The sequence below is a fragment of the Myiozetetes cayanensis genome, unplaced genomic scaffold (genome assembly GCF_022539395.1).
Source record: "Myiozetetes cayanensis isolate MyiCay16 unplaced genomic scaffold, myiCay2020 scf15, whole genome shotgun sequence".
Lineage (NCBI taxonomy): Eukaryota > Metazoa > Chordata > Aves > Passeriformes > Tyrannidae > Myiozetetes > Myiozetetes cayanensis.
In genome coordinates, this window is record NW_026087159.1 from 15559446 (window position 1) to 15583181 (window position 23736).

At 56.5% G+C, this 23736-nt stretch overlaps 1 protein-coding gene across 1 annotated transcript in view; it reads left to right on the top strand.

Moving 5' to 3' along the window:
* Positions 1–23736, top strand: part of EFNB1 (ephrin B1) — a 49820-nt gene that overhangs the window by 11437 nt on the left and 14647 nt on the right. Inside the window, exon 2 of the mRNA XM_050310756.1 lies at positions 17535–17812. Coding sequence (XP_050166713.1) covers positions 17535–17812 — 278 coding nt within the window. The remainder of the gene's footprint in view (positions 1–17534; positions 17813–23736) is intronic.

Below are 23736 nucleotides of genomic sequence, written 5' to 3' on the forward strand. Positions count from 1 at the left end.
TCCATGCCTGTAAAACAGTTGGAGGTTTGTGGGATACAGATGGAGCAGAGAAATTGTTGTATTCCTTATCTGGGAGCTCTTCCTCCCTCAGGTACCTACAGGGACCTGTTCCTGGTGTGCCCAGTTCTCCTGTGTGACCTGGCAGGAGGGACCTTGCCCACCTTATGCCCTCCGTTGAGAAAGGCTCTGCTGCCTTATCAGGAAGAGGGAGAGGAATCCCTTTCCTGGTTTCTGAGGGAGAGATTGCTGATGGTGTGAGTGGTTCTTTACAGAAGGCCAGGGAGCGGGTGACAGATACAAGAGCGTTGGGATAATTGCTTCCAGATGCTGCCTCCCCTTGTCTCCAGGGCTGTATGTGTTCCAGCATCCTGCTGGCTCCGGCGAGCAAAAGTCATTCCAAAACACAGGGCTGGCCGGAGCGGTGTCAGACAGCTCGGAGTGTGACAGCTCTCCGTGTCACCGTGGTTTCTGTCAACCAGCGCGGTCCTGTGTGGCCATGGGAGCAGTTTGGAGCTCTCGGAGCCAGCCCCTGAGCTGGGGCTTATGAGGAATGCCGAGTGTTGTGGGACTGGGCTGCGATGCGGAGCTGGCAGCGCCGGCTGCATTGTACACGGCAGGCGGCTGTCCCGGACCCGCCTGCAGGAGCCTGGCTGCCCTGGTGCCGTAAACACCGCGTCTCGGCACCCGGGTTTTCTCAGAGAGCCGCCTTCCTGGAGCAGCGTTAATGATCATTTATTGGTTCTTAATGCCCGCTGATGCCAGCATCTGGCTCACGCGGCGCACGCCTTCCTGCACCACGAGCCGCCTCTGAGCGCTCGGCGTTGGGTCAGCGTTGGGTTGGCGTTGGGTTTGCGCGCTTTAGGAATGAGAAGGCAGCAAATGGTGGGTTGTTTGGATGCTCCCCTAAAGGGACAGATTCTTGAAGGGCTTCACTGCTGACCTTCTCCTTAATTACTGCTCCGCGGCGCCGGGAGGACCGGCTCAAAGGGAGTAATGAAGCGTCGGCACCGGCGCTCAGCCCAGGGCCCCGCGAGGGGAACGCTGCTCCCTCCCTTCTGCCGGGATGTGCCTCTCACAAGCTTCCCCGTGCCTGGCAGGTTGGAGCATCCGCTCATAACACCTGTTTGAAGGTTGTGGTTCTGACCTTCCTTTACACCGGCAGTGGGTGTTGATGCAGGATTTTTCCTGAGGTAACTGCCACAGAGGTAAATCCAGCTGATGATAAAGGTGCCAGGGAAGGAACAGGAGGGAAATGGCTTTGCTGTGTGTTCTTGCTGATGGCCGTGGGCTTTACCTCTCTTCAGTCTTCCCTGCTTTTAGAGCTTGGTGGGCAGGAGAAAGGAAAATGTGAACAGAGGAAAATTTACTCCTTCTGTGATTCCTGTGTGGCTTGTGAAGGTGAGAGTTGAGTCACTTTGGCTGGAACCAGCTCAGCAATTCCACCTTGTCCCCAGAGAGAGTCTGAAGTCATGCAGGGAGAAATAATGCTGGGGGTTAAAAATAGATGCTGACAATAGGAAGGGAGGACTGGACAAGCTCAGTGTCAGAGGAGGTGGACAGAGCCTGGTGAATGGCATCGGGGTTGTGAGCTGCTAGAGCTGGGCTTTGCTGAGTTAGACTGGAATTAAACAGCATTTGCACATGGAACCTGGAGTAGATTTCAGTTTGGGCTTGGGCATCCAACTGGCACCCTGGGGAAAGCACCTCTGTGTAAGGGTCTTGGAAGAGTTTCTTAGGGAGAACGTGGTGCTGCCAGCGCCAAGGCTGGGGGAGAAAACAGCTCAGTAAATCCGAATTGGTGGAGAAGGACAGGTGGGACAGGGCTGGGGCAGAGCAGAGCCCGGCACTGGCACCAGTGGAAGTGTTCCAGCTCCCTGGCATATTTTAGGATTCATCTGCCAGAGTGAAGGACTCAAACTTGATCCACATCGTGTCCAGCTTGTTGGTACCCAGAGTGCTTTGTCAGGCTCTCCCAGTGCCACCAGCAGCCGCCTTGCTGGGAGCGGGTGTGCAGGGTGCTGCCCATGTGGGAACAGTGGAGCTGAGCCGTGCAGGATCATGGATCCCACAGCCTGTGCCCGAAGCCTTTGTGAAAGCTCATTGAAACCATCTGTGGCCACCGGCGCCCGAGCAGAGCCCCGGGTGGCAGGAGGCTGGGGCAGCCCGGGTCCCTGTGCCCGGGTCCCTGTCCCTGTGTGCGGACACGGCCAGCACCGGCCCCCGGGGCGGCCGCCAAGCAGCAGGCGGGAGGAGATGGGGTCACAGCTCCCGCTGGAGCGGGACCAGGAGCGATTCCGGCTTCTCTCTTAGTTTAAAGCTCTTTTCTTTCTCTCCCGTTCCTTCCCCGCTGGCAGCGCGCTCAGCCCTCTCCGCGGTGCTGCGAGGACAATGGGGCTGCGAGGTGGGGCGGGAGGGGGGCAAGATGAAAGGGGAAAAGTAAAATCGAAACATGTCTGGAAGGGCATTTTGATGTAAATGGGACTTTTTGATAGACTTTGAGAGGCACCGGCAGAAAGGGCACCGGCCCCCTTTGGCGTGCTGAGCTCCGGGCTCGGCTCTTTCATTTCCTCGGGAAAAGGGCATTTTTTCACCTCCTGTTGGGTGCAGCCACGGTTCCTCCTGGTCCTCCCCGTCCCCATCCCTGCCTGTGTCCTGGTGTGGAGCACTGTGCGTGTGTCTCAATGAACTCAAATGAGCAGAGATCCTATTCAGAACGTGAAAGCAGTGGCTGAACCTCAGGAAAGGGAGATGGGCCTGACTCCATCCCACCTTCCTCCCCCTGGCAGCTCCTGCAAACCTTCCCCCTCCCCGGGGAGGGCGTGTGTTTGATCTGCTCTCATGCTTTTGATCCCAGCCCTTGTCCTTGGCACTGTCTCGCAGCTCTCGCGTGTCGGTGGAGATGTGGCCTCGCCGTGAGTCATCCCCCTTCCTTTCTGCTGCTGTTTTATTTTTCCCTTTCCCTTCTCCTAAGAGAGCACTTAGTAAAAGGAAGCGGCGCGTTCATCCAGGAAACACGAGCACAACAAACGCTTGGCGTTTATCCTTCCAAAGGCGTCTCCGTTGAGTTGTCACTGCTGTGACAGGCTGGGGAACAGAGGCAGCTGCTGGTGAGGGGCCGGGGTTGCTCCCCCAGCGCATCATTTGGGGGTCCCTGGTCCTGTCCGGCCACGGGGAACCTGTGGGTGGGAGCGAGGGGTCACCACTCCGCTGTCACCTTCCCATGTCCTGGCATGCTTGGCAGCTCCTGACCCTGCCAAAGCGAAAGGAGGAGAAACGAGGACAGAGCTGCTCCCTGGAGAGCAGTCTGACAGGCTGGGGGCGCAGGAGGGGGGGCTGGGAAGGTCGGTCGGAGCCGGCATCCACGTCCCTGTGCCGTCGCAGGCGCTGGGGAGCCCGGGAGGAGAGCTGTCACTTCTGATCGTGGAGCTGTCGCTGAGCCCGGGGCTGGGCTCGCGTCCTCCCCGCACCTCCCCGCTGCTCCAGCCTCTCCACACCGAGCTGTCAGCAGCCCAGGATTTACTGCTGGCATAAAACCATCCAAAAGCCAAACTGTTAGTCGGTAAAAATGGCAAAGCAATTGCAGGGAAACTTGTTTCTTCCTCTGACAACTTCTGAGTCAGTCCTTTAATCTCTAATCTAGGTTTATGGTCATTTTATTGAAATGCTGGGCTCTGCGGAGAGCTGACATGTATGACCATCATAAAGCAGGAGTTATGGGAACCCAGAATTGCCTTGATGTTCCAAGTGTCTGCAGGAAGCATTTTTAAAATCTGTAATTGGGATTTATTGGCCATTGTGGCTCAAACTGTCAGGAGAAAATAAAATAATCAGCCTGGGACTTTTTTTTCCCTCATTGGCTTTTGACTCCTTCCACGTATTCTTAAATCATTTGGTGCTTTGCTTCCATTTATAATTCCCTTTGAATGGGGGGATGTGGGTGAGAGGAGGGGGCCAAGCCCTGGTGAGTGCCTGGCTCCCATCCTGGGGGTGCAGGCTCCCCACGCCCTCCTGCCTTCTCATCTTCCCACCCTGGGGCTGGCTGAGCATCTCCTTGGTATCCCACGGTGTATGGTGGTCAAGGACACATCAGTGGCAGCTCTGCTGCCGTGAGGGATTTGGATGTGGGGACATGGAGCAACAGGCATGACTGGAGGAGGCATCTTACTTTCCTTTCCTGGGGTAACTGGGTTTGATGAATGATGTGGTTTGGGGTTATTTAGTTGTTAGAGATGTCCATAGCAGGAAGCGTGTGCTGGGGAAAGGCATCCACTGTGGTGGGTCAGGACAGGGAGAAGAGATGCTCCTGTAGCTGCTTCTGCCACAGCCTGTGCCACTCAAACCATCCATTTCCATGGGGTTGCAATGAGACCAGAGCAACAGGCCAAGGGCACATGTTTGTCCCAGATAACCAGCCCATGGCGCTGCCACGGAGGGTGGGCCATGCGGAGCTGTGCCGAGCCCTGCTCGGTGTTCCGGCAAACCTCGGCACCCCCAGGCTTCCCTTGGGAAGGACCTCGGTGTTAAAGGTCAGGTTTTGGATAAGTTAAACTAACTCAACCTTTGGGGTTTTTTGTCCCAGTCTGAGTGACTCCTGTGCTTTCCCTTGCCCCTGTCCCAGCCTGATGGGACTGTCCAGGCTACACTGGGCGGCGTTGCTCATCCGGGCTATGGGTGCACCAAATGGCTCTCGCTGGTGCCTGCCATTCCCTGCTCACGGGTGCAGGATGCATCCCGTGCTCCTGACATCCCAGCAAAACTCTGACCCAGCCCTGAGCATCGTCCTGCCCCTTCCCCGTTATCTGCCATTCCCAATTTTCTCTCCATTAACCTGCAACCACAAGCAACGCCCGGCAGCGCCAGGTCCGGAGTTACCCTGGAATAGTCTGCTGGGGTTGATAAATATCTCTGCTTCTGTTTTGTTTAACAAATATCTTCTTTAATGGCACAGCTTTCTGTTAAGCTTCCTCACATTATCATCCCGCTTAATCATGCAGGGTGACTTCTAAAAGTACTTTCTTAAAAAATGCCAGTTTTTATCCAGGTTTTAAAATTGAAACTCATTTTTTATCCAGAGGCAGGATATAAATGAGTCTACTAAAATTAGATTAATCCTAATAAGAATGTCAGTTATCATTTCTGAATACATTAAATTTTTTTTTTTGAATTTTACATGCCTCTTTAGCTATAATTGCTGGTGTAATTTCTTACACAGACATGGTGTGTCCTCACGGTTGACAGAAATACTTAATGCAATGTCGACTCTGCACTAAGTTCCAAATTAGTGCGTCGCAGTCGCTGCCAGTGGTTTGAACTTTCTCCTTAATAAGTTAAAAAAAGAGAAAGGAAAGGAAAAAAGCACCTTAAATGCAAAGAAAGACTAAAGTGGATTTAGGGAGTTGGAGTAAAGCGGGATGGTCAGAGACTTGAGCCTCATGAGGGGCTTTTCTGGGATAGGGGGGCAGGAAGGGACAGGGGGGCTGAGAGTCCTGGGGGTTGGAGAGGAGATTTGGGGTCCAGTAAGGGTTTTGTGGAGCTAAGTCCTACTGGGGCACAGAGCCAAAGGGCAGGATGGGGTGTTCCTGCAGCAGCACTGGTGCTCACTTGGAGTTTTCCTAAGCCATGGTAAATCATCCCCTTTCCTGGGGGGGCACCTCAAAACCGTCGCTGCAAGGTGGGGGTTGGTCGCTGTTTGCTCTCCCAGCTCTGGTGGGTTTGATGCTTGTAGTCCATGTTTGGGACTGGTTCTGCCTGTGGGACACAGGGAAGGGGGATCAGTGGGGCAGAAAAGTCACCAGCCTTGGAATAAAGTCCCTCTTGGGCTAGTGGCATCAGCCCTGTCAGGCTCCCGGTGTGGTGGCATCGCTGGGATGTGTCCCCAGCCCGGTGGCACACGGGCAGTGTGAGGGCGAGGACTGCCACCAGGAATGCTTGAGCTAGCGGGATTTTGGGACAAGGCTTTGGGAAATCGCATCTGGTAGCAAAGGGGGGGGCAGGATGTGGTTGAGGGAGACTTTGCTCTCTCCTGTGGCTCTTGCCAGCTTTATTCCATGAGTGTGGGTGGCAAGGCGGAGGTTTTTGTCTTGGGGGGGGGGGAACTGGGAACGCTCCCTGTCCGCAGGCAATTGGAAACTGCTGGTGCTGGAGCGGGATGGCAGGCTGGGTGCTCTGCCCCGTTTCCCTCCCCCCCAGGCCCAAGGGCTGGGTTATTTTTAGGTTTAAACTCAAGCTTCCCTTACTGCTTCGTGAAAGGTCCCACTGGGAGTGGGAGCTGTGTGTCCCAACAGTGTCTAGTGACATCCTCAGGGACAGAGAGGAGCACGAGTCCCGAGATCTCTGGCTCTGGCAGCTCCCGTGACACCCGAGCCGTGCTGGGTTCTGGTTCCTCTCCCTCTGCTGTTCCCAGCTGGATGCTGTACACTGTATTAAAGTTCAGCTGTACGTGTATCTGGCCTAAAAATAAAAGCAAGTCTGAACCAGATCTCTTTGGGCAGGAGGAGAGGTTTAAACCTGACACTCCTGTGCTGTGCTGGCATCTCTCCTGGCCCCTCTCTCAGTTGCTGCTGTTCCAATCATCCCTGAACTGGGTAAACTGGGAGGAGAGGACAGGGAGAGCAGAGAGTGCCCCAGCCCCTCCCAGTAGTGAAACCTTTAGGAGGGTCTGTCTTTTTGCTGTAGATACAGAGAAAATTGGGGGTTTTGCACCTGAACAGGACCTCACAGTAAAGAGGGAACGTGGGGAGCACTGGGAAGAGGTTTTGGGGAAAAAGGGGCAGTTTCTTCCCTGCTGAGTGACATCCAGGACTGAAAGTGGAGACTGGATTCCGGCTTTCCTGCGGAGCTGGCTCTCCAGGCTTTGGTGATGGCTCAGTTTGTGTGTGCAGGAACACACAAGAGGGGAAAAAACAAATAATCTTTTGAGGTCTTGTGACTCATCTTTAGTTTTTTCTCCCAGACCTAACCCAGCCCCATCCACCCCCGTGGAGCGGGGCTGAAGGTCCTGGGCGGCCGAGCTCGACGTGCCAGTGGTGGGGCTGACGTGGGAGTGAGGAACTCTGTGACCTGGTTCCTGTTTCAGCCTGGAGAAGAAAAGGCTCTGGGGAGACCTTAGAGCCCCTTCCAGTGCCTAAAGGAGTTCCAAGAGATCTGGAGAAGGACTTGGGACAAGGGATGGAGGGACAGGACAAGGGGGAATGGCTTCCCACTGCCAGGGGGCAGAGTTAGATGAGATATTGGGAAGGAATTCCTCCCTGTGAGGGTGGGGAGGCCCTGGCACAGGGTGCCCAGAGAAACCGTGGCTGCCCCTGGATCCCTGGAAGTGTCCAAGGCCAGGTTGGACGGGGCTTAGAGCAATCTGGGCTAGTGGAAGGGGGTGGCACTGGGTTGGCTTTAAGGTCCCTTCCAAGCCACAGCTGGGGTGGACAGCTGTGGGCAGATGTGGGCAGATGTGGACGTGCCCTGCATTAGTAAGTTCCAAGGCCAGTGGCAGCCGAGCGAGTTCCTGGTAATGACACGAGGGCTGAGGGCTGGTGATTTGCAGCTGCCTGGGAAGATGGCGCTTCCAGACAGAGCTGGAATGACAGAACTGGTTTGGCCACCTTGGGGAGCCGGGGGATCAAAGGGCCTGGCGGTGAGTCAGGGGGGTGATGCTGCTCCTGGGCCAGGGGCTGGCAGGGCTGGCGAAACCCGGGAGACCTGTCGGGGCAGGGCAGGGCATCCCGCAGCTGGGCTGTGGGGAACCCTCTGCAGGGATTGCTCCTCCCTGCCCAGTTCCTGATGTTGGGATTAATCCTTCAAACCGCAGCATTGCATCCCTGGGGTGAGCCAGAGCCCCAGCCCTCCCAGGGACCTGGGTGGATGCTCCAGGGCTGTCACCCAGCTCTCAGTGGGATCTCCGGGGGTGGAGACACGAGCCCTGGGACACCAGGGAGCCAGGGGAAGTCCAGGAGAACCCTGCAGCTGCTGGTGCACCCCAGGGCATGTGTGGGCTTTATTTTTGTGGTAGTCCTCAGAAAACTGGGGGAGGCTGGTGGCTCCTCTCCCTTGCTTTGGAGGCGGCCAGCAGAGTATGAAGGGGGGAGCTGAGAGATTTGAGGACCCGTCCTGTACCCCTGGGAATGCAGCAGCAGTGATTGCAGCACTCAGTGTTGCCTGGTTCAGGGCAGAGGGTCCCCACTGTCCTGTGGGCAGGTTTAGGCTGGTTTGGGTCTCCTGGCTGCAGCCTGGGATTTTGGGGTGCAGGGTCAGCGGAGTGTCAGGTTCTGGGAGGAAGGGAGGAAGGGGCTCCCTCTCTCCCAAGACCCAGCCACTGTCTGTAACTTCAGCTCTTGGCTTTCAGCCCTTCATTTTTCCAACTGAGCCGGAAAAGTGAGAGGTGGGAAGAGGGAGGTATCTTGGAAAACAGTGGGTTCGTATTGGGTCTGGTGGGCTGAGCCCCCTGCCCGCCTTCCCCTGCTCTGGGGAGGGGGGACTGCACTTTGCCTCCATTCTGTGCTGGCTGGACATGGATCTGCATGAGAATGAGCGGGGCCTGGCGGGGAGGGCCTGCTCTTGGGTTCCTTGGGCATATTCCTGTCGCTTTCCCTTCCAAGTGGGCGCCCGGCCGCCGCCGCAGGCCCTGCCAAAGTAATTCTTTGCTTTGGAAGCGGGAGATGAAATCTCCTCCGTTCTATTTCGGAGGGGTCAGGGAAGGAGTGGGAACCCTGCTGATCCAACCGTGTTCCCTTTTAACCTGCCTCTCCCTCTCTCCCCCTCCCGGCCCCCCGTCCTCCGGATGAGCGGGGCTGCAGCCAGGGCACGAGCGGCCAAGCTGAGGCCGGAAAACACACGGAGCTGAGCGGGAACCTGAGCTGCTTCCGATGGATCATTTAATATCTGCTGCATCCCCGGGCTGGGACTGTGCTGCTTCTGGTGCTGTCAGGGTTTTGTGATGCCTGATGGGTGCTGGGCTCTGTCACTATGGCTTCCATGTTTTCCCTTGAGTTTTTGGGTGCTGTTTTTTGGGATGGGGGCCATCCAGTGCCAACCTCTGTCAGGATGGGGTTGGCAGTGCGGGCAGGAGAAGGTGAGTGCCGGCTGCCCACACCTCGGCCCCGCTGCCACTGCCCGGCCTCATTGTCTCACTTCTCTCTCCATTCCTACGCCAATTAAAGCGCCGTGTTGCCATTCATGGCCCTTATGGTTTTGTTCAGTTGTCTGTCAGCTCTTGTCAAGCCCTGTCCCCTTCCCCTCCCCCGTTTTCAAAAACAAAACCCCTGACAAACCCCCCTTTGAATCCCCTCTTACCTCACTCCCAGCGTGGGGCCCCTTTGCCGGGGGATGCCGGCGGCGGGGAGACCGCTCCCCACGCCGGCTTTGTGGGCCCCGCCGCCCCTCGGCCTCTGCTTCTGCCAGCATTAATTAGATAACTCGGCTCCTCCGGATTCCTCCGTGGGGAGATCGCCACGATACGACTCGAGGGACAAAATATGGCTTTTTTTTTCTCTGGGTTTCTTGGCCAAGCCCTTGGTTCCATCGCTGCTGGAGCTGCTTATTGTGCTCAAAATAAGCGGTTTGCAGGGGGGTGTGCGGAGTGGCAGCGAGCCCGGGGGACCCCTGGCACTCCTCATTCTGGGTGTGCACCCCAGGCCGGGGCGGGCAGGAGCCTGGGGTCCCCCGAGCCCCCGCCACCGGCTGCAGGTGGCAGCAGCAGCCTGCGCCAGTGCTCTGGCCCCAATTAAATCTCCTCCAAACTCCCTCATTTACCAGCACTTTTTGTTTCTCCCCCTCACAGGGTTTGGATTGGGATTGTTTGGGAGCAACATCTGAGTGCATGGGGTGGGAAGATGGAGCAGCACGTGGCTGCTCATGCCAGGCCTGGCTCCTGCGAGGGCTGTGAGCCTTCCTCCTCCTCCCCCTTCTCTTCCTCCTCCTCGGGACATTGGGGTGGGCAGCAACCATCCCTGTAGGTGATGCACTGGCACTGGGAACCGTCCTGGCCGAGCACGTGTCATGACAAAGGAGAACATTCCTTTCTTATGGGTTCTGCCTTTGGCTGTGCTCAGCGTGGTGATGGAATGGGGGCTGCTGTTATCCTCCTTGGAGCTGATGAAGAATCTGGGGCTCAGGTGCTTTCCTTGGGCATTCTCTAGTTATCGGGATAGCTCAAGAAGAAAGCCCTTCCTGCAGCCCTGCCGTGGTGCAGGAGGGCTCTGAGTCACTGGGGCCAACCCTGGCTACTGGGGCATCCCTGGCCGCGGTGGCTCCTGCTGGCCGTGGGTGCTCAGGTGTGGCCGGCATCTGTGCTGGCTTTCCTGACCCTGGTGACCTGTTCTCCACAGTGTCCTGATGGCTGGAGACCTCCTCCACTCTTGATTGGTGTGACTGGTGCTGAGCCACCTGTTCCAAAAGCCCTTGGGCTCCCGAGCCCAGTGGCAAGAAAGGTGGCACAGGGACAGAGAGGACCTGTGGGGATCGTCCCTTGTCCCTGGTGACCTGTGCTAGCTGTCCCTCCTCTAGACTTCCCCTGCCTTGGCATGTGGTGCAGGGACAGAAAAAGCCAAACCCATACAGAGGGGCGGCAGTGCTGCTCTGAGGTGGTTCTTTTGGCTGAAGAGCATCTCCGTGAGTGGGAATGTGCTGGGGCACTGTGACAGGTGATGTCATCAGTCACCTTGCCAGGTGTTGCTCTGGATCTCTCTCCCCTAGGAGAAGGAGTCTGGGCTGGAGGAGGGGAGACCAGACCTGTCTGCACTCTGCAGGTTCACAGCTGTAACCAGGGTCCTGCTTCCACCTTCCCCTTGCAGAGACCCTGTGGGTGTTTTCATGGAAAATGGAGTCTTTCTGGTCTTTCTCTGTTGTCTGATCAGGTACAGCTGTCTGTCCCCCTGATGCTGGGTAAGGGCAAGTCTTCAGAGATACGGCAGCAACTGTGCAATGTCTGAACAAAGCTCGAAGAGCTGTGGTGGGACCTTCACTGCTTCCCACATTCCCTGTGTCCGTCCTCCCTGCATGGAGCAAACAAGGTGCTCTCTTGAGCTTCAGTGATGGAGGCTGGCTGGGGAGAGTTATGGTACAAACATGAGGCTCGTGGCTGCCAAACCTCCCTGTGAAGCATTGGAGTGGCCTCTTGGCCATTGCCAAAGCCATGAGAATTCCCAAAGCCACCGGCTTCCCTATGGAAAGGTGCTGGGAGCAGGGTTGTGGCTGGGGCTGGTGTCTGAGCGTGGACAGACTGTGCTGCCGTGGGCATCACCCCCATCTCTGGGCAGTGGTTTCATTTCCCCCTGCACTTGGTGTTTCCGTCCCTTCCGCTCAGTCCAAACCCTGGCTTGGCCGTGACCCGGAGTCGGTCACGGCAGGAGCTCTCGGGGGTGTCTGCACTGGCTACATCTTTTAACTTCACCTCAAAAATGTCATCCTTGGCCCCCGGGGGTCACTTTGGGGTGGGTGGGGGATTTTCCCAGCCGGTGAGGAGCCTCCCAGCTGCATTAAAGCAACAAAGGGGTTTTGGGGAGCAGTGGAGTTGGAAAATGGCATCCCGGTGCTGGGGGGGCCGGTGTGTGTTGCCATGGCGACTCGTTTATGCCTCACTGATGCGTCGTGTAAATCCGTTTGGAAACGAGAAGGGCCTTTTGTCTTTGGGAGGGTTGAATGGGCCTCATTAAACCCGAGATGCAGAAAAAAAAAGGGCCTTAGAGTGTGTCTGGGAGGGGGACGGGACAGGACAGCCCGTGGGGGCTCAGCAGAGGCTGTTCCCCCTCCTGGGGACAATGAGGAGACTGGGGGGGGCTGGAAGGTGAAAAATATCTCTCTGAGCAGCAGAGACCAAAAGAGTGGGGGAGATATGATACTGCTTTTAGAATTACCTGGAATTGTTGGGTCTGTGTGGCCACCTCGGCTCCAAAGGACAGAGCAGAAATAGCAGAGGTCTGCCAAGGGCAAGGAAAATAATTATACATAGATTAACAGGGGGAAAAGAGATGGAAGGCTCTTCTAAAGGAGACTAATAATAGAGGAGCACATGAAAGAAGTGGGATCTGAGAGCATGGGGGCTCGCGTGCTCCAATTTACCCTCTTACGGTGACGGAGAGCGCGATGGACGGGCCAGAAGGCGACAGATACAGAGGGAGGCAGAGGAGAGTGTGGAACCTTTTCATTCCACTTGTAATTAACTTCCTTCCACGGGGTTTCTTTGTTCCCAAGAGTTGAATGGGAGTCAGAAAGGAGAATAGGTCCTGTGCCCCCGGGTGCTGGCACCACTCTGGGAAGCGGCTGTGGATGCTGTTGGTGTACTGGAATAAGGTGGGCCGTTGGGATTAGCGTATAATTCCTCTGGTTTGGTTGTCCTCAGCTCTGGAGAGGTGAAGTGAGTTGGGTGGGGGGCTGTGGTGTCCCACTGATATCTCCTGGTATCACCCTGAGAACCTGTCCCTGTGACATGGAGTGTCTGATACTCTTGGCTCAAGCTGGGACTGTGTACTTGTCCCTGTCTAGTGATGCTGTTTGACTCCAGCTGTGATGGTACCACCCAGGAGACGTCCCAGTGTTTGCTACCAACCCCTCCATGTCTCTTTCTTGGTGGCAATACAGACTCTGGCAAGGGCAGAGGAGTCTGGGTGTCAGCAGGGGAGCTTTGGAGCGATGGTGGGAGCACGGGCTGTGCAGTGGCCCTCCAGTGGCTGGAGCTCTGTGATGTTGGGGTCTGCAGGACTTCTCTGGGGACAGAACTGATTTTTCTGGCTGGTAGCCAGGGGTCCAGGCAGGGAGTCCCTGGTGCCTGGGCATGGCTGCTGTGTCCCAGGGAAGTGCAGGAGAGCGAGGCAGAGGGGGCAGGACTGAACCTGGTGTGTGTCTGGGCACCGGCAAAGCTCTCACAGGGTTCAGGAGTGTTTTTCAGGAGCACACACCCAGTTTGTACAGGGAATTTTGTCTTTTTTACTGCATCTGGCCCTTTCCCATCCTTCTGTGAGGTGTTTCCCAGTGGGTGTGAGCCGCAGTGGCTCGTGGGAGCTGTGATCTGGCTGGAAGGACCTGTTGGTGTGGAGAGCTGGGCCCACGGGGTCTTCAGCTGCCCAGACACCAGGAAAACCACAGAGCTCCTGCAGGCCTCGCTCTGCTGGGCACTGTCAGCCTCCCCTGCCAGACATACACGTCCTGCATGTAAGATACAGTTATTTTTGGATTTCTTTGAAGCAAACAGCATTTAGCATATGTCATCTTGTATGTATGTCAGCATCGGCTTCAGAGCGTCTTCTGCGAGGAGCAGGTTCTTGGTAAATGTTGTTCTGTTGCTGCAGAGCCTGAAATCAGGTGAGGGGCATCGTGTGCTGTGGATGTGCGGAAAGGTGATGCTGCCCTGGAGATTTGGTAGTTGACGTGGTGCAAGGAATGCCTGGATCAGGGGGAGAGGAGAGGTTGGGAAGTGTGTCAACCTGATTTTTAAACAATATGTTTTTAAGCAATTTACTGGTCTCCCCTAAGGACGAGCTGAAGGGCTGCTGGGTTTTGAGGTTCCAGATGACTTGTCTGCAGGACACTTGTGTCCTCTCCCAGCAACCCCCCTCGCTGATGTCAGGGTGGTGCCTCCACGGGCACTGGCTGAGTCCATGGCTCTTCCAGCAGGTCCCATCTGTAGGCTCCGCTCAGTCCATCGGATCCCACTGTTTGGACCCCTGATGGGAGCGTTGCCCTCTGTGCTGCTGAGGGGGGAACTCTGCAAGGGCTGGGGGTCCCCAGCAGCAGCCCCTCAGCTCAGGGCAGGGGAGAGGCTGCCCTTTAATCCCATCTCTCTGCTCCAGCATCCCGACATCCCGCTGCCAACAGAGCTCCCGTTGTTTACCCAACTCGGAGGAATCGGTTTACAAGGCTCACAAATACCCTTTTCACCTTTCCCATCAGAAAACACCTCCCGAAACAATGAGGAAATTGGATGCCGCCACCTGATCGGTCCCCAGGAACCTGCAGGGCTGGGAGCTGGGGGCCGGGGGTGGTGGGGGGATGCCTGGCTGGGATGGCTGGGATGGTCCCAGCACGGCTCTGCGGGTGGGCAGCCACGGGTGCCACCCAAAAACCACCTCCAGGGGCTTTAAGGGATGAAGCTGCCAATAAGTGGAGAGGAGGCCAGTGCTCCCCACCTGCTCAGCTGGCAAAAAATACTTGTTTTAAACTGTAGTGGCTGTAGTTAATCATTTCCACGCCCTTGAACTCCAGGAGGAAGGATGTTACCTGTGAGCTGGTGATGGTGCCAATCACAAACTCCCAGAATGGTTTGGCTTGGAAGGGACCTTAAAGATCCCCATGGGCAGTGGCGCCTCCCAGGTTGCTCCAAGCCCTGTCCAACCTGGCCTTGAACACTTCCAGGGATGGGGTAGGAATAAATCTGGACCATCCTCCTGAGCAGTGGGCAAGGTAAAGGAGGGTGATACAGGGTGGAAACTGTTTTTCAGCATTAAGGTTGAGTTAAATTTTAGTTTTCCTTATATTTTTCCCTCTCTACCTTAAAGCAGAGAAATCAAACTGTATTTTATGGAGGAACAGCAGATTCCCCCCTCCCTCCCTCCCCAACATTACAGCGGGTGCTCTGAGGGCACGATGAATTTCCCTATTAATTTAGAAGTTGCTCTGTTCATTCCTCCCGGTTAAGATAAATCTGAAGACATGTCCTTGTGAAGACAAGTCAAGAGTGTAATTCCTTTTTGTCTTCAGCCATTCCTCTGAACTAAATTTCCTCGTCCCCAGAACTGGCTGAAGTCTTGTGTTCAGGCAACACGCAACAATTTTTGGACTCTCATTTTTTCCTCTCTTTTTCTTGGGATAAATGTGGCTTTTTACTGTGTATTTTAAAGGAGAATTTCCTGGAGAACTGGCCTCTTGCATGGTGGGAGCTGTTGGTCTTCTCTACGATGGTCATTACAAGCTGTTCTTGTGACAGAGCAAAATTTTTTGGGAACATCTCTGCTTTTGGAGAAGAGAGAGGACACTAAGGGGGAAACAGAGGAGAAAAAACAGGGAAATTGGAGGGCAAAGGGAAACGTGTGTTGGGGGGAAATGTGGCTGGCAGGGAGAAGCAGTTGGAGGGAGCACCTCAGAAGTCCCGTGCACGGTGAGGTGGCTCTGTCTTGCTTGGTGTAGGAGATCTGGAAGATGTTCCTGGGCTCATTTCCAGGCCAAAGCCGTGTGCTTCTGGAGCTGGGACTGAGCACTCATGGCAGGGATTCCCCTTGTTGTTTTATCCTTAAAGCAAATAAACCAAACGTGGGCCCTGGTCCTGGAGTTCCTCAGGTGAAGAGGTGCCAGCAGGATGTGGTGCTGGGATGTTCTCAGCTGCCTCGGTTGCTTCATGGCCCCTCCCCTGGTTAAAAATCTGCTTGGCTCCATCCCAACAGGCTGGTGTCGTGGGGACCGGTTGGTTTGCAGGTGTTGGCCAAGGTTTTGGCCACGAAGGTGTAATAGGTCCTCCTGGTATGGAGATGAGGGTGGATAGGAGCCTTCTCCTCCCGCTCCGGCGGTGCAAGACATCTGCTCGACTTGTTTGTGGCTTCCTGTTTGGCATCTTCTGGGCAGGAGGGAGCTGGCAGGGGCTGGAGGAGGGAGCTTGAGTCACTCCAGAGTCCTGTGCCAGGAAGCCTCTGACTCAGCCCAGCCGTGGAGAAACGAGTGTGGGATCCAGCTGCCTCTCGGGGTGGGAACCCGGAGCGAGCGTGCAAGTGTTCACTTGCACTGCGTGTCTGCGGCGGGGAGGGAGGGGCAGGGGCTGCTCCCCTGCTCCTGCCCCGCTCCGGCCTTGCGTCAGGGCTCCGGCCGTGGGTGGGGAAGCCTTTATCGCTCCCAAGGCTTTGGAAGCCGTGCTGGCCACTGGCCAGGTGACCTACTTGGTAGCATGAAGCGAACCTGGCTTACCTGCCGGCAGTGCCGTGGATGGAGCCGGGCTGTGCCGTGCTGGCACCGCGGTCGGCATCCCACCTGCATCCCTGGGAGCCCTTCAGGGGTCGAGTTCCCAACTCTCTCGTGGTCACCTTATGCCAGAATCATGGCTTGTGCAAACCTTAATCACTTCCCAAACTTGGTGGGGCCAAAGCCCTGCTGTAATGGCGGTGCCAGGCTTGGGATGATCCCGACAGTCTCCCTGTGCCTGATGCCCCATTGTGGAGCTGCTGTGGGTACTGCTGGAGCTGATGTGGTGGAGGCAGAGCTGCAGCCGCACAGGGAATCCAGCTCTGTGAAGGGGACTGTACCCACCATCCCTGTGCCAACTGTCCTGGGCTGGGAAAGGGCGGGTGCCCGGGCTGCCCGTCTCATCTGGCATCCAGGTGCACATGATGTCGGTGTGTCTGTCCCGCTGCTACAGCTGGCACCGAGTCCAGAGCCTGTGCCAAGGGCACTGGGGGGTGCGTGGGCTCCGGCTCTGCCTGCCAGCTCCCAGCCCGGCATGTGGATGTGCTGGGTTCCTGCAGCCAGAGGCCTGGTGCTGGTTCCAGCTCCGTGGCTTCTTGCTAAAACTTGTACCGGAGCCACGGAGCAGGTTGGTCTTGTGTGTTTGATCTTCCTTCTATGGAGCCTGCAGCTCAACTGGAGCAGCTGGCTGGGGGCAGAAGGTGTCCCAGACCCCATCTGACCGCCAGGATGGACTGGGACAAGGATGGGCTGTGTCTGAGAGCAGAAGGGGAAGCGTGACCGTGCAGCCAAAACACTTGCTTTGTTTTTTGCCATACCCAGATTACATGAGGGAGTTGCAGCAGAGATAACTCTGCAGGAACATCCATTCCCACCTTATCTCCCATCAGGAACGCTTGTTGCCTACATCAAAGTAGATGATCTGCTGCTTCACTCCTTGCTGCCCTAATCCTCTCCTTCATGCTGGAAAAACCTAATCAGAGCCTTGCCCCACCATAACGAGATCCGAATGCTAATTATCAGCATCTTGCCTTCCTTCCCTTCCCAATGCCCTGCCTTCCAGCCCCGAATAGCTTTCCTCCCTCCTTGCTCCTCTCCATCCGGTCCTCCCACGCTCCTGGGCACGCCGTTGAGCCTGGTGAGGCAGAAGTTGTCCTGCAGGATGCTTCCCTCCCTTCCATTTAAGGACAGGAATTCCTTGGGGAGCCGGGGCGTGGAAGGGATCCCTCCCTGCGCCCCATTGTCAGGACTTCTCCCTGTGCCTAATTATTGCCTGTCCCTGCAGGAAGCTCCTTGCCTGGCCGTCGGGCAGAGCCACGGCGTCTCCAGCCCGCCTGCTCCTCAGCCCTTTGTGGGAAGACTCCATTGCTGTTGGATGCCAGGCTTGGGGCTGGGAAGGGTGCCCGCCCTTGTCGGGGCTGGCAAGTGGGACTGACCCCAGCCAGCCCTGGTTTTGTTGGAGGGAGCCCACGCTGGCTCTGTCATGTGCTGGGACGGGGAGGGAAGAGGAGAACTCAATTCTGGTGTCAAAAACCATCTTGCAGAGGGGAAGCAGCAGAGTTGAAGCACAAAATAAATGTTGTGAGTGAGATGGGATGGGATGGGATGGGCTGGTGTGGCTCTTGCTCCAGCACGTGGTAACCTCTCGCCCTCCTCTCTTTCAGGTTCATGACTGGGAAGGGGCTGGTCATCTACCCGGAGATTGGGGATAAACTGGACATTATCTGCCCCAAGGCGGAGCCGTCCAAGCCTTACGAATACTACAAGCTGTACCTGGTGAGGAAGGAGCAGGCGGATGCCTGCAGCACCGTCATGGACCCCAACGTGCTGGTGACGTGCAACCGGCCCGAGCAGGAGATCCGCTTCACCATCAAGTTCCAGGAGTTCAGCCCCAACTACATGGGCCTGGAGTTCAAGCGGCAGCAGGATTACTTCATCACATGTGAGTCGCCCTCCTCCTCCTCGCCGCTGGCCCTGGCTCGGGAGGGCTGCGGGCGCCTGGACAGTGTCGCCAGGCACTCGTGTGGGACTTGGCCAGTGCAAAGAGCTGACACGTACGGAAAATATGTCCCGCTGGCCTGCTGGATGGGAGCAGGGGGAGGAATGTGCCACTGGCTGAGCGGGGCCACCGGTCCGTGTCTGGCTGCTCTGCTGTCCCTGCCCTGCTGATGGCCAGGAGCAGGAACATGACCCCAGACGGGGTTGGCTCTGTGTGTCCAGAGCACTGTCATGCCTGGAGCTTATTTTTTGCTGCCATCTTTGCTGGAGGTGTTGCAGGTCATTTGCAGGACTTTGCTTTGGGGTTTGGGAGAAGGAGGAATGGTGTCCAAGGAGAGGCTTGTCCTTGTCCATGGGTGCTGCTTCCAAGAGCAGCTCCGGCAGCGGGAAGTGCCAGTGATGTGCAGTGTGTGCTGTGATCCAAATGGCTGTAGGATTCTGCACGTTGGCCTGTCCCTTTTGTGTCTTAGTGCTTTTTATGGAGGGGAGAGTGAAGGAGGTTGGAATTCTCTTGGTGCCTGTTGTTTGTGCAGGGGACCATTGCACAGGGGTGTCTCTGCCTGTGCTGGCTGTGGTGTGGATGGAGGAGGACACTGGGGAGCTCGGCCGTGTCCGGGCAGTGCTGCCAGCTCGCTCCTCCTGCCCTCCCCTCCCGCTCAGCCTGGCTGTTCCCGCCTGGCTCTGTGCACCATGCGTGCCGGCGGCGCAGCCCCTGCAAAGGGCACGGTGGCCGTGGCTCGGCTCCCTCGCCATCATCCCTCGCCAGCGAGCGGCCGGCACAGGGGTCAGCCGCCCGCGTGGGAGGCGAGCGCTGGCTGGGGAGCCGCCGTGTTCCCCTCTGTAAACAGGGTATTTTTAGCCTGGAATCTGTGGGAGGGGGCGGCGATGCCGTGGCAGAGCTGAGGGCAGGAGGGACTCTGCCGAGGCGCGGTGCCACAGTGAGGCTGCTGGTGTGGACATCCCAGCCAGCCCACCGGGGCTGGAGTTGTGCTGCAGAATAATTGGGAACAAACCTGAGGCAGAGGAAGCAGCCAGGCCCACCTTTGGCAGGTCAGCCCTGAGCCCCCCTCGGTTCCATCCTGGGAAATTTTTCCTAGTGCTTCCTGGCGTGTGGCTGAGTGCGTCGGGAATGATGGGACTCACAGGGGGTTCTGCTCTCTGCGTGGCCATGGAGATGCCAGAGTGGCTTCTGGATGGTCAGACAGGAAAGTTTTGCTAACAGGAGAGGTGACAGCAGCAGGACCTGGCACAGCAACCCGCTGAGCCGGCTTGGCACGACGCGGTGCTGGCAGCGACCGTGGGCTGAGTCACTGCCAGGCCGGACTGTCCTGGAGCGATGGTCACTGTCCCGGTGCAGCTCTGGGGACATCTGCCCCGTGTCACTCAGGGAACACCAGCTTTGCGGCTGTCAGGGATGCAGGATGTTTCCAGTCTGGTTTTGGGATGCCAAAAGCACTGGTACAACTCCCATGCAGACTCCCATCTCCTTCCTGTATTTTGCACCAGCCTGATGACCCTGGGATGCCAAAGTTCAGCCCTTCGTGGTCCCTCAGCTGATGAAAGGCTTGATTCAACACAGGCTTTGCCCATGGTGGGAAAAGAGGGGGAAGAGGGGCCAAAATCACAGCCTTAGGTCAGGCAAACATCTTGAAGCACTTGGTCAGTGACTCCTCTGTGTTTGGGGGTCAAGTTCAAGCACTGATACGGTCATCAAACTAACAAGGGCTGAAAGAAGGGGTCCTCTGAGCTACATCCCATGGGACCCTCAGGCTGTAAAGAGCCCTCAGAGACAAAAATGTTCCCCAAAACAAGCTCAGAAGTGGAGCAAAGCAATGGGAAGAAACATGGGATCCCTCATATGTCATCCAGGTCCAGGAAGGTGGGGGCAGAGGGATTTACCAGCTCTGAATTAGCCAAATTTTAAGGAGCTGTTTTGCATTTCACACAAAAACTCAAGTGAAAATCAACCTCCTGGAGCTTTCGGAGGCATTTTCACAAGCAGCTGACAGCACGTTGCCAACTCCAAACGTGGCTCCCCAAGGGCCCCCGTGGCTTTGAGTCGGTGCCAGCTCCCCTCCAACGCTGCCGGCACACCTGGGGCACTGCAGGTGACCGGCTCCGGCTCGCTGTGATCCGACGGGATGCACTGCCCGGATTTTGGAAAGCCGCCGTAGCAGTTTACAAAATCCCGGCTGTGCGTCCTGTCCGATGTTTGGCTGAGCCTTTCAAGCTCGTCTTTTTAATATAAAATCCTATTTATCCTCTATTTCCCAGTTTCAGGCTGTCTAGGGAAGCAGCGAGCGGGGTGCTCGGGGCATCCCTGTGGGGTGCCCCCTGTCCCCTCAGGGGGCTGGCACTGCCCTCTGCCCCTCCCTTGGACCGTTTCTGACTTTAATTTCTCTTGACTCCTCCATGCTTTGATGCGAAACCCCTTGGAGCCGGGAGCTGCCAGCTGAACTTTGGCCCCTGGGTGGGCCGAGGATGCTCCTGTGATCTGGCCATACCCTCTGCCGAGCAGCCCCAGGAGTTCTTTCTGCCAAGAAATAAAATAGCCAAAAAAACAAAGTCAAAAGTCTCCCGAGCAGACCACCCACGTGTTGTCTTTTTTTTGTCCCCCATTTTTCCCCCCTCCCTCTCCCCAAGCTTTGCCTGGCCACACAAAGGGTTTTTTTCCTTCCTTTTCATTTCTAAGCCGGGGAAGCGCCGCTGAAGCCGAGGGAGCGGGACGTGTGCCGCTGGAAAACCTGCCCACTGGAGCCGGGGGCTTCCCGGGGTCCCTCCCATTCAGGGCTGCTCCTCGCCCTCGCTTTGGATATGCCAAGCCTTGTTTAGGGACACTTTTATCACGGAGGGACACGGCCCCAGCCCTCAGCTTAGCAATGAAAAGGCTTTTGAAAGTCCCCTGTCCCAGTCCTCTCTGGAGCCTCGCACTGGCCCCCTCCACGCCAGCTCCAGGCTTTCCTTGAAAGCATCTTTACTCCAGAGGCTGGACAGGGGAGGATGATGCTTATTCCTAAGCCTTTCCATAAAGAACAAGATGTGGCATCTCCTGCCTGCAGGTCCGTGGTGGATGCAGAGGCTCAGGGGGAGCACGAGGCTCCAGCAGGATGTAGGCACCATCCCCAGGGTGGGGTGCTGAGAGGGCAGAGGACCTGGGAGTTTGGGAACTGGGTGTTCTTCTCCATGGCAGGCTGTGATTTCTTCCATCCCCGGTCTCCCAGGTGCTTCCCTGACTGCCTTTGGTGCCTGGGTGGGATTCCCTGTCCCTGACATCCTGTCCCCTCCCTACAAGACCATCTTGCGCCAGGGGCAGACAGGGGGAAGCGCGTGCTGATGGCTCTCTGGGTGATTCCGCCTGCTGTGCTGTGTGGGAGGTAGGAAGGTGAGGCCCAACAGGAAGGAATTCTTGCTTTTTTCCCCAAAGGAAAGTCTTTTTGGTTGTTCCTGGGCCAAACACAAAGCCATGGGCAGGCTGCTGGGAGCATCCGTGGGGACTCCGGGGTGGTTTGTGCTTGCAGACTGGTATGTGGATGCAGGTTCTTCTGGCCAGCAGTGAGGCTTGAATCATTCACAGCATCCTCATCAAGGAGGAAGATGCTTCTGGCTCATCAGCAGGCACGTGTTTCCTCCGCCCTCTGTCCCTGCAGAGCTGGTGGAGAGGCTGGTGGCTTGTGAATGGCTGAAATGGGAGGGAAGAATATATCCCAGTGTTTCAAAATTATCCATTTGATTGTGTTTGGGGCTGGCAGGAGCAAAAGGACACAGGAAAGGGAAAACTGAGGACTTTTCTGGGAAGATACTGTCCAGAGGTGAGGTGGGGGCCCTGCTTTGGGCCTACAGGTCCCCTGCCGCAGGTGTGAGAGTGTGGCCATACCAACCTTTCTCCTCAGCCTTGGTTTTGTGGATTTCTGGTGATTTTCTCTGTTTCCTTGGCAGTCCCTGTCCCACTGGAGTGGCCTCCCCTCTCCCTGGGGCCTGTGCTCCTGGGATGCTCGTGGGCAGCTCTGGCCCCGCCAGGGCTCAGCCAGCCCTGCAGGTTGGGCTCCCTCCACCTCCCCTCCTAATTCATTCCAGCTCCTAATTGCGTTTGCTGCTCCTCTTTGAACTTGCTCCAGTTTCACTATCTCTGGTAATGAGGTGCCTGGATAGAGATCCATTAATCCCCATGTCCTGGCAGCAGGGCGGTGTGAGGAGGAGCTCCCTGCCATGTCGGAGCTCTGGATCAGAGAATCAAAGAATAGTTTGGTTTGGAAGGAACTTTTAAAGGTCACCTAGCCCATCCCTGGAATGCCCTATCCTGGAAGTGTCCAAGGCCAGGTTGGGCGGGGCTTGGAGCAACCCCTGTAGTGGGAGGTGTCCCTGCCCTTGGGTAGGGGGATGGAGCAGAATGATCTTTAAGGTCTCTTCCAATGCAAACCATTTCATGATTCCATGATCTTCAGCTCAGTCAGGTCTCTGAGATGTGTGTTGGTGGTGCCCAGCTGTGCTGGTGCTGCCATGCTCTGGCAGGGTCCTGCTTGGGTGGTTCATTCTTCAGTCTTGCACTTGCTCCATCCTCAGATATGGTTCCACAGTTCGTTCTCTGTTTGGTTTAGGGGTTGTTGGTACTCCTGGAAGCCCCTTCTGTGTTCAGTGAGGGGTGGGACAATGGAGACCCCCAGCTCAGCCTTTCGGTGCTCTCCAGGCAGCTGTTTGCAGTTGTGGTGGGCAGTGCCAAGGTGTTGTTCCAGGTGGGATCTCTCACCTGTCCCTCTGGCCAGCCCCTGGGCACGGCCGCAGTGTCTCCTCTCCCCTGAGCCTCTTTAAAGCACAAAAGCTTTGTTTGATGACAATGCTGAAGTAAAAGCGAGGCCCTGGTAGATGTTTCCCCATAAATCCAACGCCTTTGCTGTTTATTGTGAGTCTTTAAGCCCTTCAATCCATTTCTGATGTAATAACGTCCGTAATCCAATCTAACGCTTTTTGGCAGCGGGATCCGGCGGGAGCGGATGTATTACCGAGTGTTGCGTTAAACCCCTTGTCTTGCATTTCTGTTTTTAGATGCAATTAGTCTTAACCTGGCAAGAGTTATTTGCTGTAAACCAGCGCTGTCGCTGCAACGCGGCTTCGTCCCTGGGCCGTGCTACGTCAGCATTTTCAGTGCGGAGAAAGGGGTCACCTATGGACTCCAGCTGCCAGGAGCGTCCTTCCTCCCTTGGAATTTTGTGGGACACGTTGCCATACTTGCCTTTCTGGCTGTGCTCCTCCAGCTTCCGTTTGTTTGGGAAGCCTTTAGCCGGTGCCAGCGTGTGTCTGCGGGGCCGCTGGAGCTCCTTCCTGGGATTTGATAATTTCCTCCCTGGTTCCTTGGGATGGGGGCTGTGCCGGGGGGGTTGTCAGCCCGCCAGCTCTTTGCTGATTGCATTTGAATGTGACCACTTTCATGTGCTCCTCATCTTCCATCCCACAACCTGTTTGGTGGAGATGAGTTGAAAGCCCGAGTGCCGTTTGATGCCGTGATGGGAGCTGTGAACTTCTGCTGATAAAACCCAATTAACCGGTTTCCTCATTCTTCCCCCACACGGGTGCCAAGTCCTCGACCATACCTGTCCCATACCTGGGCCAAGCAAAGCCTGGTGGCATCCATCTGATCTTGGGGCTTTGCTCTCTATCCCTGTCCCGCTGGGAGCTGATGGCAGAGGGTGGGTGGGACCCTCTCCTGTGGGAGATGCCGCGTGGGAGCCGGTGGATCTCTGACGTGTCCCACTCCCTACTTCAAAGCCAGGCACTGGACATGTCAAACCCAAATAATGGCCCTTAGACAGCACGCGGTTCCTTGTCTTGGAGCCTTGTCTGAAGACCGTGACCACAGTAAATGCGATTTTGTTG